Source organism: Alternaria alternata, assembly GCF_001642055.1.
Source record: "Alternaria alternata strain SRC1lrK2f unplaced genomic scaffold CC77scaffold_2, whole genome shotgun sequence".
In the NCBI taxonomy this organism is placed as follows: Eukaryota; Fungi; Ascomycota; class Dothideomycetes; order Pleosporales; family Pleosporaceae; genus Alternaria; species Alternaria alternata.
In genome coordinates this window covers 445,162-461,290 of record NW_017306191.1, presented here as the reverse complement: position 1 = coordinate 461,290, position 16,129 = coordinate 445,162, and the positions used below count along the sequence as shown (strand labels likewise).

General features: G+C 52.0%; 6 protein-coding genes across 6 annotated transcripts; 3 read left to right on the top strand and 3 right to left on the bottom strand.

Annotated features, from left to right (window-relative positions):
- The first annotated feature begins 311 nt into the window (after window positions 1–311).
- CC77DRAFT_300669 (hypothetical protein) lies at window positions 312–1,914 on the top strand. The gene is made up of 3 exons (XM_018531133.1): window positions 312–923; window positions 977–1,252; window positions 1,314–1,914. The coding sequence occupies exons 1-3, from the start codon at window positions 447–449 to the stop codon at window positions 1,671–1,673; spliced, it is 1,113 nt and encodes a 370-aa protein (XP_018390508.1). The 5' UTR covers window positions 312–446; the 3' UTR covers window positions 1,674–1,914.
- A 287-nt stretch (window positions 1,915–2,201) lies between these two features.
- CC77DRAFT_1056889 (hypothetical protein) lies at window positions 2,202–3,197 on the top strand (the record flags this gene model as incomplete). The annotated part of the gene is made up of 2 exons (XM_018527954.1): window positions 2,202–2,242; window positions 2,291–3,197. 2 exons carry the CDS (start codon window positions 2,202–2,204, stop codon window positions 3,195–3,197), a joined length of 948 nt encoding a protein of 315 aa, XP_018390507.1.
- A 648-nt stretch (window positions 3,198–3,845) lies between these two features.
- Window positions 3,846–5,357, bottom strand: CC77DRAFT_927052 (dual specificity mitogen-activated protein kinase; the record flags this gene model as incomplete). Its single annotated transcript, XM_018533970.1, has 4 exons — window positions 3,846–4,232; window positions 4,283–4,811; window positions 4,866–5,023; window positions 5,076–5,357. 4 exons carry the CDS (start codon window positions 5,355–5,357, stop codon window positions 3,846–3,848), a joined length of 1,356 nt encoding a protein of 451 aa, XP_018390506.1.
- A 1,228-nt stretch (window positions 5,358–6,585) lies between these two features.
- CC77DRAFT_1090672 (transcription elongation factor spt6) lies at window positions 6,586–10,981 on the top strand (the record flags this gene model as incomplete). The annotated part of the gene is made up of 4 exons (XM_018529530.1): window positions 6,586–6,774; window positions 6,815–6,979; window positions 7,027–10,660; window positions 10,722–10,981. The coding sequence occupies 4 exons, from the start codon at window positions 6,586–6,588 to the stop codon at window positions 10,979–10,981; spliced, it is 4,248 nt and encodes a 1,415-aa protein (XP_018390505.1).
- An 885-nt stretch (window positions 10,982–11,866) lies between these two features.
- CC77DRAFT_1016097 (hypothetical protein) lies at window positions 11,867–13,126 on the bottom strand. Its single transcript, XM_018524156.1, has one exon. It carries the CDS (start codon window positions 12,752–12,754, stop codon window positions 12,287–12,289), a length of 468 nt encoding a protein of 155 aa, XP_018390504.1. The 5' UTR covers window positions 12,755–13,126; the 3' UTR covers window positions 11,867–12,286.
- Window positions 13,127–14,593: 1,467 nt separating this feature from the next.
- Window positions 14,594–15,910, bottom strand: CC77DRAFT_1056885 (Actin/actin-like protein; the record flags this gene model as incomplete). The annotated part of the gene is made up of 4 exons (XM_018527953.1): window positions 14,594–14,656; window positions 14,714–15,028; window positions 15,076–15,531; window positions 15,605–15,910. The coding sequence occupies 4 exons, from the start codon at window positions 15,908–15,910 to the stop codon at window positions 14,594–14,596; spliced, it is 1,140 nt and encodes a 379-aa protein (XP_018390503.1).
- Between the last annotated feature and the right edge of the window lie 219 nt (window positions 15,911–16,129).

The following is a 16,129-nucleotide window of genomic DNA, read 5'->3' as shown; positions in this document are numbered from 1 at the left end:
CAAGCAAATGTCTTATCCGCGAATCATACGGATTATGCCATACTGCGCCTCGTCGGTATACCCGGGTTGCGTCAAGGGTCTGCTAAGCACCTTAGAGATAGGTACAAGCCTCGCCAAGGACTGCTACAAGTGCTTACAGGAGCTGCAACGGTCTTTACTTTATCTGGCATCCTGAGCGGTGGTCGTGAATGGCATGGTCCGTATGGCTCAGCCACCAGCACGAGGGTGGCCTGAAGCGTGGCTACGTTATGCGAATATACCAGCTGGGCTGGATGAACATTGTACTGTAAGTATATATTGCTCACGTCGTTAGGAACGATTGTGTTCTTTTCTCCTCATCAGACTTCTGTTGTATCTTCCGCAGTGTTCCTACTAAAGCCATACATTTTTCTGCATTACTGCTGTATTCTCCCACATCTTATCAAGCGGGGTACCATCGCCAGGTTATGGATACCTTTATACTGGTAGCAAGAAATCATCTCGAGCGACGAAAGAACTCCAAGACATGTCCAATTGAAGATACCCGTGGCCCTGAGATCGTGCCCTTCGTCGGTAACCTTACATTCCACCAATTCGCAACAATTCTGTCTGGAGCCTGTGCCATCCTCAGCACGATCATCGTCGGTATTCTCATCGCCCTTCATGCATTCAACTACTCGAATCCTGTACAACAACGACAGATCATCCGGATCATGTTATTGGTACCATGGGTGGCGCTGTTCTCCTTTCTCGTCGTCTGGCGAGAAGACGCTGGAGAATACCTAGTACATTCACTTGATTTCGGCTGTTCCATCGCGCTATCGGCCTTCCTGCTGTTCATGTGCGATCTTGTGCTCTCGCATCGTGAGGGCTTTGACGCTTTGTTCGGAGAAGGAGCGAGAGCCAAAGGTACTCTTAAAGAAAACAGTCCAAATTGGCTGAAGGTAAATTGCTATCCTATCATCAAGACAATTGGATTCCATCTGACCCTTTTCAGCGTATTTGGTACGGCGTGCTTCAGTTCATACCGACCAGTATCATCATATGGATTGCCACCGCAGCTACCCTTGCTACCGGCACCTACTGCAAACAGTCCAACAACGTACACTTCGCACACCTGTGGCTCACGATTCTGGTCGCATATACCACCACAGTCGCTATCATCAGTTCCCTCAGGTTCTATAAGTTCAACCAGAAGTTGTTGAAGGAGCATCGAATCATACTCAAGCTGGCGACATTCAAGGGTATTCTTGGTCTGAACTTCCTCCAGTCGGTAAGTTCTACAGTCCTTTGCTTAGTCTAAGATGCGTATAGTATGCTGACGACACTACTAGTTTATCATCTCCCTACTCGCGGGCCATGGCGCACTCAAACCTACTAAATACATGACATTCCACGATATCAATAGCGGCCTCGCCTCGCTCATCCTCGCTTGCGAAATGCCCATTTTCGCAGTCCTTCTTCTCTTGGCCTTCTCACCATTACCGTACAAGCAACAGGGTAGTCCTGCTGCAGGGCCGGTCAATGCCGTCGTTGATGCTTTCAACATCTCGGATCTGTTGTCGGCGTTCTATCGGGGACCCATGAGACTGGTGAGAGACCAGCAAAGACAGATCATGCGACAGGACAGTATGAGGATTGCTATGGTCCCACCTAGAGATGACGATGAGAGGGAAGGCCGATCCGCTGTGTGAGCTCTCTTAGAGTAAGGTGCACGGTGTGGATAGGGGAGGATGATCCTTTGTATCCAATTCGACCTGCTCCGCTGCGCTTGAATTCATTCGGCGATGAATTTTATATCTGTATATGGTTCATGAGTCTTTTCTAGCAATAGCAAAGTGATGCTATCATATCTCGCAAACACAGAAGCCCCACTTTCCGGACAGGTAAGTTGTGACTACAAGAGAACTATGTCAATCATCCACTAACTTCGTACCTCCACACCCACAGATCCCCAGTAATATGATCATCACTCGGGTCAGACCTTCGTGGTACATGGGTGTCTGCATGATGGGCTGGGCAGTCGTAAGCGGGCTCACTGCCGTCGTGCATAATTACACGGATCGTCGCTCTTTCCTAAGTGCATGTCAGCATTGACCATGTCAGCAGGCGCTCTTTTATCCAAGTCCTCTTTTAAGGGCTCTAACTAGGCGCCGCCTCTATCCCTCTTCTCTTCGACACATTCCTGCTCCGCGATCAAGTCGGATCGATTTCGGGCCACGATGACCTCCTCTCTGGATAATACAGACTCTGCCAATGCACTGTAAGTGAGATGCATACCAACACAAACTCAAATCCTGATGAACGTCAGATGGCCGGCTATGATCGTGCAGCAAACACAACCTTACCTGCCTGTCGAGATCTGGTCGAGAGTCCTTCATCATGTGGACGACGACTACACGCTTTGGGTCATTTGTCGGCAGGTCTCCCAAACCTTTCGAGCGGAAGCTGAACACGAGTTTGTATTGAAACGCCTCTCAACTCTGGATATATCTTGGCTCGCTCGTGGGCGCGCCCAGCATCAAGATCGCCTTCTCTACTACCACTGCAGAGTGCTGAGCATACAGTTCCAGAGTCTCATCGAGGACAGTGCACGAGCTCAGTTCAGCGCGCAGTTCCAATTCAACTTTCATCATGACGATATACCCATAGACGATCACGAATGGATCCATTGCGATTGCTGCAAGGATATTGTGGTTGGACTAATGGCCTTTCGAGATCTAGATTTCGAAGAGAGATCCGGAGAAAGATACCATGCTAGCCAAACTGCCACGCTCGGGTCTTACTGCAATGAAGCCGAGCTTCCGGGGCTGATGGTTGATACTGTCCGGAAGACCTTTGCCTTCGATTGGAAAGCGTTCCTAAACGACTTCTTTCGGATCACTACCTATGTTGAGACACGTAACCAAGTCAAAGACCGCGTACGCGATCGCGCAGAACAGTCCCTAAACAATTTGCGCCACCCCCCAAATTGTGGCGATGACACCTCTTCTGTATCCTTGTTCGAGTATTGGTGCAAATGGCCGGATACATTTGAGGAAGAGGACGATGATCGCTGCACAGAAGCCTATTTTCGCCGTATGCAATCTGTACGCAATAAGGCAGGGTTTCCATTAGATCTTGCCAATATTACTGAGAAGACCCGCAAGTACCAGAGATTACGATTCAGTGGGAGGAGGGTGTGCAGAAACCATGCGTTGTTCGATAAGCTCAGCTGAATACTGAGCCCATCGGCTACTGTGGCAACGAATTGCAGTAAACACAATATCACTGTAGAATGGGATTGAGGGTCATGTCATGGATGAGAGCGCAATTACGATGGCGACAGGAGATGTACAGATTGCAGTAGATAGTGCTGGCAACAGTATATGCCTTCTGTGACCAGCAAAATGTTACAATAAGGACTGCGGAACATTCTCGATAGTTATGAACGTCCGTAAAAATGAGGACAGAAGACCAGCGAGCCACATCTGCGATCATTCAAATCGTGATTTTAGCTCTCGATTTCTTGGACTCTAGCTGCGCTCTGGCTATGCATAGTCTATGCGGCGACAATTCTTATGAGCACACAAACTGCTTTGTATCTCGAGAAGTGAATGACAGTGACTCACCCAACTCTAAACTGCCAGTCATAATCTCATTATGGCACCTGTGATGGGAATATGGACAACTGATATTTGATGCTAGTCGAATGGCAATAACAACGAGCCTGCTCCTTTCTAACATGCCATCAAGGCAAAATCTCCTGACCATTGTACTTGATAAACATAGTCCCAACATCCAGCAGAGACCATCCAAAATGCCCGTGAAATCTTCTATATACTCGCTCAGATCCGCCCTCTAGTACCCAAACGTAGTTTGCCCAGCTATTGCACTTCGCTGTTCCACCTCCTGGGTTGAGGTGGTAACCCATTCGCTGACGGTCCCCTGCTCCCTGGTCTACTTCCCGGGCCGTCTACAGGCGGCGCAGGTCGCATGGGCAGGTTCATAACATTGCCGCTGCTCGATGTCCGTGTAGGGTATGAAGGTCGTCGGGGTGCAGGTTCCTGTTCGCCGTTGGCTACTCTTTGTCTGGGATCGCTAGAATCACGCTTGTGGGGAGGAGATCGTTCGCGGAGCTTCTCTTTGATGGTCGCTGCAGGTGCGGCAGGGGCGAGGTGGGATTTGCGCTTGTTGTGTTCGATCATGGATATGGCCCATGCTTCTAAGTCGACGGGTGTGCGCTTCGCGGCTTGGAGGAAAGCGTCATGGTCCTGCTATGATCAGTATCTATACGTCGTAGAAAGAGTCCTGTAGAACTTACGTATAGTTCCTTGGGAGTTGGTCGCTCCGCTGGGTCCTTCATCAAGCACTTCGCAATCATATCCTCAAGAATTGACGGGAAAGCATCACTCTTTGGCAGCTTTGGTGAGGGTTCCAAAACGATTTGCTGCAAAAGATCCAGGATACCCTGTGGGCCTCCAGCTTCGTCGTCATCGCCGCTTCCAGCGAAGGGAAACTTTCCAATGGCCAATTCCATCAGCGTAAGTCCAACACTCCACACATCGGACTTGACGGTGTAGGGAGACCCTTGTATCCGCTCTGGCGCCATGTATGTGCCTGTTCCTACGAATGTCTCGGCGATAGATCCCTCCAGCTCACTTGAGACACCGAAGTCGCACAGCTTGATGTTTCCCTTTGAGTTTACGAGGATGTTCGAGGGCTTGAGATCGCGATGCATGATACGGTGGGCGCTGTAGAGGTAGGCGAGGCCTCCGAGCACTGCCTCTGAGATCTTTCCGAGTACGTCGACACGGACTGGTCCAAATGTTCGTGAGACCCAATCCAGCGACCTGGTATAACAGTCAGTAACTCCCAGCATATCGTATGCACCACCCTGAACCTACCCCACGTCCATGTACTCCATGCACATTATCACATCCCCGGAAGAATTTTGGAAGGCACCGTAAAAGTCGACAATGTAATCCGAGTTGCAGTCGTGCATGATTCGGAGTTCTCGCACGATTCGTTTCCGCACTTCGTTCTTCGCTTCGACATGTATGACCTGCCCCTGTCAGTCTTCTCCCTCGTATCTGCCCTACTAGCCTGCTACTAACCTTCCTCGCCATTATAACCTTGGTAGCAGCGTGCTGCACTTTGCTGACCGTTCCTCCGTTTCCGTGACCCAGTTCCCGCAGCACTATCAGATCCTCGGCCTTCAGGTCTAGCTGGAACTCAACACCAATCTCAAGGGTATCCTGCTTCTCATCGTTGGCTCGGGCGCCGGGTATTTGGGCATCTCCGGCGGAAGGAGCGGGCTTCGGTGGGGGAGCGCTGAGTGCCAGGCCCTTGACGTTCTTCCTCTTCATCGTCTTCTGCTTGAAGGACGACTCAGCCATCTTGAAGGTTTGCGCCGGGCGCTGTGGTGGTGCAGGTGAAGGTGAAGGGGTGCAGCGACTGCAAGGTGAGGACTATGTCGTCAGAGACAAGGAGCCCAGGTGCAGAAGAGGGTGTATGCTGGCTCTGGTTTCGAGTTTGCCGCCCGACGCTGTGTCGACGATGGTACGCCAATCACGGAAATAGCCCAAAGGAGGACAGCGTCTATTGGTTTGTCCTTTTTCGGGCGCCTGACGAGCGAGTGTGCGCGGGCAAGAGGGTGCGGGGACCGATTGGAAAGTCGGAGGTCAGGTATAAAGGAGAATGTCTCAGGCGTCGTTGACAGCAAACCAAGTCAGGAGAGGTCGTCGTCGTGTCAGTCTCCAGGGCTAGGTAGTGGGGCGCGCTGGTGGGGTTCCAAGCACGCAGCGTCTAACGTCTATCAACTCACTCTGCAGGGCTGCGGGTAGTGCAAGCGATGGAAGATACAACTTCGCTTTCGAGAAAAAGAAGGCTGTCGAACCTATGGGTCCTACAAGGAACGAGCCTTTGATAAGTACATACACATTACACGATGCCTTGTTCAGGAGGTTTCAGACTCGCATGGTTTATCATCGCCATGCTTCACCTGCTTCTAGCGCAGAACTTCAAGGCGCGTATCTTGAATACGAGCATGTGCCTGACGCAGCAGACGAATCGCATATACAAGGTGCGAATTTATCCACTACGTTTGCTTTCAAGATATGCAACGCGCATTCGTTCGCTTGCCAGTACTACTCGGAAGCATAAGAGCGATAGCAGTTGATGTCTTCTATTCAGCGTCTGAGTCGTTGCTGAAGCGCCTAGTCCATTGGAGCTCGCATCCTTCTCAAACCCTACCTGAGAACATGACTAGATGCACGTAAGGGACGGGACTAGCCAAGTCCACGTGTTTGATGCCCGTAGCTGTAGCATGCTGTGCCAAGTTGGGCATGGTCAGCTTTGCTGCTGGTATTACCCCCTAGCGCGAATCTCAGTATCACGTGATCAGCGTCAGTGCGGCCGAAAGTTAACGCGGCCGATGGCTGCGCGAACCTTTGAGAGTCGACATCTGCCTTTCTTCTCTCCTTTACCTCCATTGCGCCCGAATCTGCCTCTCGCTGAATCGCCGCAGCACGATACCCACTCTACGGCCAAGAGCTCGCCGAAATCGTCCATCGCGCTTTCGAGAAAGTACCATCAACTCACGCGTTCTCCTTGTCCTAAGACACCATGGCGGATTTCTTCGACACAATCGCCGATGTAGGCAGCGACGAAGAGGAGGATGAGGACTTCGATGGCGAGGCTGGCGAGGCCGGTGAATCCAGGCCGAAGAAGACAAATGGCACAAACGGCATCGACGACTCCAGCGAGGAGGAAGACGATGACGATGAAGACCGACTGCGACAGGCAAGCTTGCCCGTACTGATTTGGCTCTCGGGAAGTGCTAACCAGTTTTCAGGAAGGTGAAGGCTTCATCGCAGACGAGGACGACGAAGAAGATGAGATCGCGGAGCGCAAGCGCAAGCGCAGAAAGAGGAAGAAGAACCGTGAAGAAGAGGAAGCCCTCGACGACGAGGATCTGGACCTGATCGGTGTCGAGGTTGAACGCCCGGCGGAAGAACAGGTAAGACATGCCGTGTTGAAGTGTCGACATCGCTAACATTGAGAAAGTCGAGATTCAAGCGTCTCAAGCGTGGCCACAAAGAGCGCGTAAAGTCTCGAGGTGTTGATGACATCTTCTCCGATGACGAAGTAAATGAAGACTACGACGAGCCCCGCGCGCGCCTAGGCGACGAATTTGATGACTTCATCGAGGACGACAAGTTCGAAGACGAGATCGAAGACGACCGCGACGTCACGCAACCAGGCATAAACTTGATCACGAAAGGACTGCAAGCCGCCGGTCTGGACGAAGGCGCTGAGGAAGACTACAGGGCTGCCTTTGGTGATGGCACAGATTACGACTGGGCGTTGGAGATGCAAGAGGCTGAAGAGGATGAGCAAGCTGGCGAAGGCCGTGAACTCCAACTCAAAGATGTTTTCGAGCCATCGCAATTGCAGGAGCGCATGCTTACGGATGAAGACAACGTTATCCGCGAGACCGACATTCCCGAGCGACTGCAATTGGCCCGGAGATCCTTCAAGGAGATCGAGCTCACACCTGAAGACATGCAAGCACGCCTGACTGAGGAAGCTACTTGGATCAGCAACATGCTGTGGCCAAAGAAGGGTCTTCCGCGCTACTTCTTGCAACCTTTCGAGAAGGCTGTGCGTAAGGTTCTCGAGTTCATCAATCTTGAGGACTACGAAGTTCCCTTTATCTTCAACCATCGAAAAGACTACCTCATCCATGCACCGAGCGACAACGATGACTACGACGATATTGATAACCCGCCGCCCATGGATGCACGACCGGAGCGCCTGCTCAACCAAGCCGATTTGTGGGAAGTCTTCGAGTTCGATCTCAAGTTCAGGGCCTTCGCAGAGAAGCGTGACGCCCTCAGGCAGAACTACGAGAACCTCAAGAGCGTATACTCTGACATCACCGATAACGAGATCGAGGAGTTGACGTCCAGAGCCATCACTATCGAAGAGATTCAGGAACTTCAGGATTATCTGCACTACAAGTATTCGCAAGAGATCAACGAAGTCCGACAAGAATTGAATGGAACACAGAAGCGTGCCAACAACGCGCGAAGCTTTTTCGACAAGTTACGGGGCGGGAAGGCAAATCAATTTGTCAAGGCTATCGGCATCACACCAGAGGACTTCGCGAAGAGGGTTGACGGGTCTAGTCGAGGCGCGTATACCATCGAGGATCCGCCGTACAAGGTTGAGGAGCTCGCCGACCAAATGGCCGAGGCTCCAGAGACTGGCGCCACCCTTCTCAGGTCTACCAAGCTTCTGTTTGTTGAAGATTTGAAGATGTGCTCGCGTCTGCGCCGATACTTGCGCGGTAGCTTCTACCAGAATGCTCAGATCGACTGCATTCGCACCGACAAGGGTATGCGCAAGATTACAGAAGACCACCCCTACTATGAGTTCAAATACCTCCGCGGCGTGACATTTTCGGATCTCCAGGGTCGACCAGATCTTTTCTTGAAGATGCTGAAAGCTGAGGCGGAAGGTCTCGTTCGGGTCAAGATTTCCATGGGCAACTACAACACGTTCAAGACGCGACTTGAAGAGAAGATCATCTCCGATGGTGTCAGCGACATCTCCGACACTTGGAACAACCTCCGGAAGGAACTGCTCGGTGCTGCTCTAGGCAAGCTACAGGATCTCATCGCGAACGGTGTCAAGGAAACTCTGCGCGCTCGATGCGAAGACGAGCTTGCAGCATCAGCCAGAGAAAACTATTACAACAAGCTTGACCAGGCACCTTACAAGCTGAAGAGCGCACCTCTCGGATCGGTACCCAACGTCCTCTGCCTGACTAACGGCAAGGGTCAACGTGGAGACGCAATCATGTGGGCTTACGTCGAGAACGACGGACGGGTTCTTGAGCACGGCCGCTTAGTCGAGATGCGACTTGGGAACGCAGAGCGTGGTATTCCTGAAGGCCAAGACATCGAGAAGCTGGTAGACGTAATACAGCGTCGCCGCCCAGACGTCATTGGTGTCAGTGGCTTCGCGGTGGAGACACGAAAGCTGTACAAGGACATACAGGAGATTATCGGTCAGCGAGGTTTAACAGGTCCGGCCTACGAGGATGAAGACACCGGTGAAGAGAAGTACGAGTCGTTGGAAGTCATTATGGTCAACGATGAGGTCGCTCGTCTTTACCACACAAGTGCTCGGGCTGTCGCCGAGTTCCCCAAGTATCCCGCACTAACGAGGTATTGCGTTGCCCTTGGCCGATATCTGCAAAACCCATTGGCAGAATACGCATCGCTCGGCAAAGACATCGTTTCGATTCCCTTCATTCCGAACCAAACCTTGATTCCGCAAGAGAAACTTCTCGACCGACTTGAAACCGCCATGGTAGACATGGTCAATCTTGTGGGTATCGACTTACCGGAGACCTACGACGACAAGTACCTATCAAAGTTGATACCTTACGTGTGTGGTCTGGGACCTCGTAAAGCTGACCGTTTGATCAAAGCCATCCAGGCGAACAGCGACGAGATCTTGTCGCGATTCGATCTACTTGGTGTATCTGAGTCCCGCGACCTTAAGGCGGCTATGGGCCCCAAGGTCTTCCAAAACTGCGCCAGTTTCCTGTATATTCCTTATGACTCAACAGAGGAGTCGTCCGACTACCTGGACTACACCCGTGTACATCCAGAAGATTACGACCTTGCCAGGAAAATGGTTGCCGATGCTCTTAACATGGATGAGGAAGATGTCAAGGCTGAGACCGATGAGGGTGGCCCCAGTGCTGTCGTCAGAAAGATGGTGAGGGAAGAGACTACCGATCTGGTCAACGACTTGGCACTCGAAGACTACGCGAATGAAATTGAGAAGAATTTCGGTCAGCGTAAGCGCGCGACGCTTGAGACGATTCGTGCTGAGCTCGACAACCCTTACGAGGAAATTCGACAGATTTTCGCACTTTTGTCTGGTAGCGAGATGTTCACAATGTTGACTGGTGAGACGGAAGAGACACTCTACGAGGGTATGGTTGTACCTGTTACCATCAGACGCACGTTCCCAGACCATATTGAAGTCAAGCTCGAATGTGGCATCGAAGGTGGTGTCTCCGAGTCGGAGTTCCCAGAGGGCGTTGGCAGTGGCGGACAAGAGCCTCGCCATGTCTATCAGAACAACCAGATTGTACGCGCACGTATCGTCTACCTCAACCGCAAAGCTCTCACCGCTCAACTGTCACTTCGAGACGATCTCATCCGACAACCAGAGAAGAAGCCCTACAATCGTGCAGCTGGCGAGTGGGACGAAGCGCAAGAAGCTCTCGACAAGAAGGCTGCCGAGAAGGAGAAGGAAGTTGCGTCTGGTCGGCCCAACCGTGTCGTCAACCACCCTCTTTTCTTTTCCTTCAACACCATGCAAGCCGAGGAGTACCTGGGCGGAAAGGAGACTGGCGACCTGGTCATCCGTCCATCGTCCAAGGGTTTCGATCATCTCGTCGTCACATGGAAAGTATCCAACAATTCATACCAACATCTTGACGTTCTTGAAATGAACAAGCCCAACCAGTTCTCGCTCGGAAAGCAACTGAAGATCGGAAAGCACACATACTCCGATCTTGACGAGTTGATCGTCAACCACGTGGAGGCAATGGCGCGCAAGGTCACAGAAATTACACGAGACGAGAAGTTCCAACCTGGGACACGAGAAGATACTGGTAAGTTCATTGCATCTCACACCTTACCAAACATGCAAAAAAAAAGCTAACATTGATGCAGAAAAATGGCTAGAGGTCTACTGCGAGGCCAACGCTTCACGCTCCATGTACGCATTCTGCAGCATGCCCAAGTACCCCGGTCACTTCTGGATCTGCTTCCAGATGAGCGCCAAGGGACCTAGGGGTGCATGGCCTATCAAGGTCGTACCGAACGCGTTTGAGCTACACAAGAACGTCTATCCTGACATGGTAGCACTCAAGAACGGTTTCAAGATGTTGATCACCACTGCGGCTGGCAAGAATCAGCCTCCCAGGCGTTGAACAACCGTAGAATAATTGCATGGTCTAGTCAGAATTGACTCTTGGTTCTGGAAGGCTTCAAAGTCATGTATTGGTAGACTCTTTTCGTTACTTTTTTTTTCTTTCCTTCTCATCTTTGCAAAGTCATCCTGGGATGCATCATAGCCTGTATTGAGGGCCAACCAAAAGATTACTCATACTAGGGCGCTTGGGTTTGGAGTCCCGTTTTCCACGGACATCAGAAATTGGCTACGTGTACCCATATTGCATAATCACAAATCGTCGCTATCCTCACAGACATGTTTGCTACCGTCCTGCTGTGCACTCTGTTTTGCGAAAGAGCTAGATCACTAAATACCTCCGGTGAGTGTTTACACATCCCACAGATCCCGTCTGCATAATTCTCCACATGGACTTTTTTCCAGTTTCCGGTGAACAGGATCCTCTTGGCCTTGCCCTACTTGCATGCAGACTTTGATCTCCGCTCCCGCATGCAGGTCTGGTCGCGGGGCGGGCGATCTAGATCTGCACGCCACAAAAGTAGATGCTGGAATAGGCTATATGCCATACGGCGACTATTCCGCGAGCGGGGGGCACCGCCGCTGCTTGGCATCTGGATGATGGTTAGTCTGCGTTTCTGGGTCGCTAGGGGAAGACTAGCTGGAGACGCGTGGTTGTGGTGAGCGTTGGCTTTTTTTTCTTCTTTAAACATAACGGTGGGGAATTATGAGAACTAGAGGGAGAAGTTATGCTTGTCAAAGAAGAAGACGTGTGAGAGAGGTGACTGAAGAAAGAGATCTGCTACTGTAATGATTGTTGTTGTTCATATGCACTTCATAGCATTACGTAGTATCAAGACTGTACAACATGGCGTCTGCATCGAAGAGTCACAATTTGCAAAGTAGCACACAAGTATGAACATTTGAATGTCAATTAAACTATAGACTGAGGCAGGACAACTATCCTGTTCCTCACCAGCCTCTCACTGGCCTGGGGGTATAAAATCTCCTAAGTAAGCCCTCTCTCGCAAGAGCAGGACGATCATTTCCGGGTATAAACTTTTTGTTGATGACCGGAGGTTGGCGCCTGGCTCCTCGATGGTTGTGTGGTATGTCGTGATAAAAGGAAGAAAAGAGAAGATGTCGTAAAAGGAACTTTTGGTGGTATGATACAGTTGGAGATGCAGAATCTCCTTGGAACGCCGTGCTGATGGAAATGCTTTGATGGGAGATGATGATGATGATGAGAGAATCAGAACCAGCTCTCATGCCGATAATAGGAATTGAAGAAGTGAAGACGGGAAGCAAGAATTGAGCGGCATTCTCTCTATTGGTGAGAGAATTGCCTGCTCAGACGCTGCCAGGTGTTTTCGATGCTCCTTCGTACGCCGTCCTTCTCGCTCTCTACGCTCGATGAGCTGGTGGTTGAAGAGGCGGAATTCTGGCGGTGGGATCGGGGCTTCATCTCATCAACAAGGTTTCCAGCACCGCCGCGACCGATGTGGTAGACGGGTGCTTGTTGGGTGCGGAGGCGTTCTTGCTGTTGGAGTTCCTCGTCGAAGCTGAAGATGGCGCGTTCAGACTTCTTCATGTTGCCGGCACCGCCACGACCGGTAGCGTAGAAGGCGTTGCTGGGTGGGGGAGGCAACTTGGTGCGGGAGGCAGGGCCAGAAGCAGTGGGACCAGGAGTGACCTCGGTGGCCTTGATGCGCATAGCATTGCCAGCGCCGCCGCGGCCGGAGTACATGTAAGCACCGGCGGATGGGTGAGGCTCGCTGATGTGGAAGTTGACCATTTTGATTGTTTGGTATGCGGTTGCTGGTATGAGGTTGTGTGTAGTGTTATGGAATGGGAGCAAAGTCAAGTGGCGACTATCGTTGGTAGAGTCTGGGGTAGCGTTGATGTTAAGTAGCTCCGGGAAGATCTGTAGTGGTTGTTGATCGATGGTACTCAACAACAAGACATACTGGGGTAGAGGGTTTATATAACATGCAGCCTCGCACTGATCACGATCCCCTCTTACTACTCAAATGCAAGGCAAGTAAAATCTCTCACGCGCAAGCTTTTTTTCGGCGCCACGAAACGAACCAAACGCGCACGAGGCCAGCTCAGAAGCCTTGGAAGTCTGAGCGACACTTTGCAGTTAACGGCAGTCAATGGATCATGCGTCCCCTAACAACGCAAGTGTAGGAAATTTCTCAGCGCCATGAATAGTTTACCATTACCCCCTCAAAATGCGCTGATTGGGTGAATCTAGTTTCTCGGGGGTAAGAGATTGCCAGGGGAAATGGTCAGGTGCAGCGGAGGACAAGGAGCGAAGCGATCGAGCCCATGACGCTATCGAAAGGCCGGACCTTGGCTCCGCAGCAACCGCAGCAGCGCATCGCAGCTTGCCGAAGCGTGACTGAGCATGCTGAGGTGACGGGCTGAAAATTTGACGCAAAGACGCAAACTGGGCCCCATGTGCCAGCTTCCGCGATGGCCAGCACACGCTTCCCGGCGGAGAATGTGGAGGCGGGAAGAGATTTTTTCGCTGTTTTCGCGCGTCTCAAGTTTGGCTCGCGTCATGCATACGCCGCATACGCTCTGCGCTTGCCATCGGGCGTGCCTGGAATAGAGGAGAACCGACGTGGAGCGGTTGCAGATTCTGATACTGCCTGTTTGATCTTGGTGTTGCTGTTTTTGACACCTCACTGCATGCACCGACATTCACTCTTCTGCAAGGCACAGCAAACCTCGAGCGTTTGGTGGCGTCTTCCAAAAAAGCAATAACCACTTCCGCCTCTCTCTCCCTATTTTGCTCTGCCTGGTGACCGCGCACGATCAGCTCACTTGTCCGAGCCTCCGGACGCCCCGTCGTGCATGACGTCGAGCATCGTGAAGTCTAGGCGGCGATGGCTCTGTGCTTGCGGTGACGAAAATGTACGTGGCCCCTTGTCGTGGCCGGCCCTGTGATCAGGTACCTGCAGCGCTTACGCGATGACTGCGGCCGGGGTAATGCCATTTGTGCATGTCATTTCGCCATTGTGTGTAATATGTGTTGCACATTGCGTGGAATTGCGCCAGAGTGAAGCATCGGTGATTTGACCGTGGTCACACCATGGCTGACAAGACTGGACGAGACCTCACGATCCTTGGCACACTCATTCGCCCAAACCTTCTGATACTGACATGGCAGTTTCGCACTCCGTGTGCACAGTCGCAAGTGGATTAATTGTGGTATTCTGTACGCTTCATAATCATAGGGGTATTCCAAAGCGCTCACAAACGCCTGTCATGCACGTGTTCTCGTCCCCTCGTACCCCTTACCTAACCGACACTCTCGAACCATGCTCGCGCTTAAGTAACAGAAACGCACTCGAATGCGGGGAAAGGAACATGCTACGGTAGCTCTCCCGTCTAGAAGCTACGGCTACCGGCTGACACGTAGATCTTCTTTCCTCCAACCAAGCGTGCAGCCCCCAGGTTTCTTCGCTCATGGTTGGCTTGACCCCAGGTCTTGGGACCTCGTTTCCATGACTAACTGCAACAGCGCTACCGATGCGCCTATGTAGCTCCTTCTCGAAAGATGATGCGGAGGCGGAACAAACGGGTGCGGACTAATTGCTGTTGCCAGACCGCAACGTGTCGGTGCTTAGGCAAATTTGGTGTGGATGATGTCTGGGTTTTCCTGCCATTCGTCCTTCTCTACCCACATCTGCATGCACGTGTCAGTCTGCTGTCCAAAGCCTCGTGCTGGGAATAAGGAACTCACCTTCTTGAAAGTGCTGAGGCCCGCAAGAATGCTGCCACCGGTCCACGTGGTGTAGATGCGCTCCGGTGGTGCTAAGATCTTGATTCTCATGTCCTTCACCGCCAGTCTTTGCACCTCGTGGAGCAGTCTGTTTCCGAATCCCTTTGTCAATGTGGAACCACCAGAGAGTACAATGTTGCCGTATAGCGCTTTCCGGAGGTCCATGTCGGTCCTGTGTATCGCCTCAACAACAATCTGGTGCACTCCAGGGTACTCCAGACCGATGATCTCGGGGTTGAAGAGTATTTCGGGCGCTCGGAAGCGTTCCGCTCCGATCTACACTGTCAGCTAGTACTCGATATGCTTCATCGGCTTGACCTTACCTTTATCTTCTGGCCATCAGGTAGTGTATAGTCGACGCTCTTGCCCTCGGATCTGGACGAGCCTGACCAGTCCTTTTCTTCCTTGGCCGGGTCGAGCGCCACGTATCCTGTTGCCTCTTTGATGTTCTTGACTGTCTCCTTCTCAGCGCTTGTATGGAAGACGCGACCGCTTTTCCGCAGTAGTTGTTGGAAGTGTTCTGTAACATCTCTGCCTGCCACGTCTATCCTCCTGATGCTGTTGGGTATGGCGAAACCTTGGAAGACGGGTACTGCGTGCGAGACACCATCTCCCGAGTCTAGAACAAGACCAGTCGTCTTGCCGGAAGCGTATAGTGACAGGACAGCTTGGACTGATGTGTACAAGGCGGGCACATTAAACGTCTCGAACAGGATCTGAGCAGCCGTATCGCGATTCTCTCGGGGGTTTAGAGGAGGCTCTGTAAGGAGTACGGGGTGCTGAAAGGACGAATGGTTAGCTCCATGCCCCTCAACAGCAGCAAAAGGCACCGTCCGCCATGGTCCAACTCACATCTTCGCTGACAGTCCTGAGGCCTTCGGTGTAGACGTACTGCCATATCCGCTCCATGTCATCCCAGTCTGTGACAATGCCGTGCTCCAATGGGTAGTTGATTTTGAAAAGCCCCCTGTATTGTTGTGCTTGTGGTCCTATGAATACATCGCCCTCCAATGCGCCTGCCATTGTCCGCACATGCTTTGGCCGTCCTACGTATGACGGGAAAAAGCATTTTGGCACATCCTCTCCTGCGAATCCAGCTCTGATCGTACCACTGCCATTGTCTATCACAATGGGAGCATTGTGTAATCGGGAGCCCATGGCGGGGGGCTGGGGCAGCGACGGGCTTGGGGGATGATGACTGGAAAGGGCGACTGGGCCGACGGTGGATGAGGGACGGTCGTTTTGGCGGGGCGAAGAGCTGTGGTCGTGGCTGCTTCCCCAGTTTGGAGCTCCTTCTGAATCGCGAAGTTCACGACGCGCTTCGGCATTGATGACAGGGGTGCCCTCACCGCATCACGTGCCGGCGCTTGTACATCA

Excerpts from the sequence above, each read along its gene's own strand:
- CC77DRAFT_300669 (XM_018531133.1), top strand. The coding sequence starts at position 447 with ATGGATACCTTTATACTGGTAGCAAGAAATCATCTCGAGCGACGAAAG. Across the intron at positions 924-976 it reads ACAGTCCAAATTGGCTGAAG|CGTATTTGGTACGGCGTGCT; the intron begins GTAAATTGCTAT and ends GACCCTTTTCAG. Across the intron at positions 1,253-1,313 it reads GTCTGAACTTCCTCCAGTCG|TTTATCATCTCCCTACTCGC; the intron begins GTAAGTTCTACA and ends CGACACTACTAG.
- CC77DRAFT_1016097 (XM_018524156.1), bottom strand. The coding sequence starts at position 12,754 with ATGGTCAACTTCCACATCAGCGAGCCTCACCCATCCGCCGGTGCTTAC.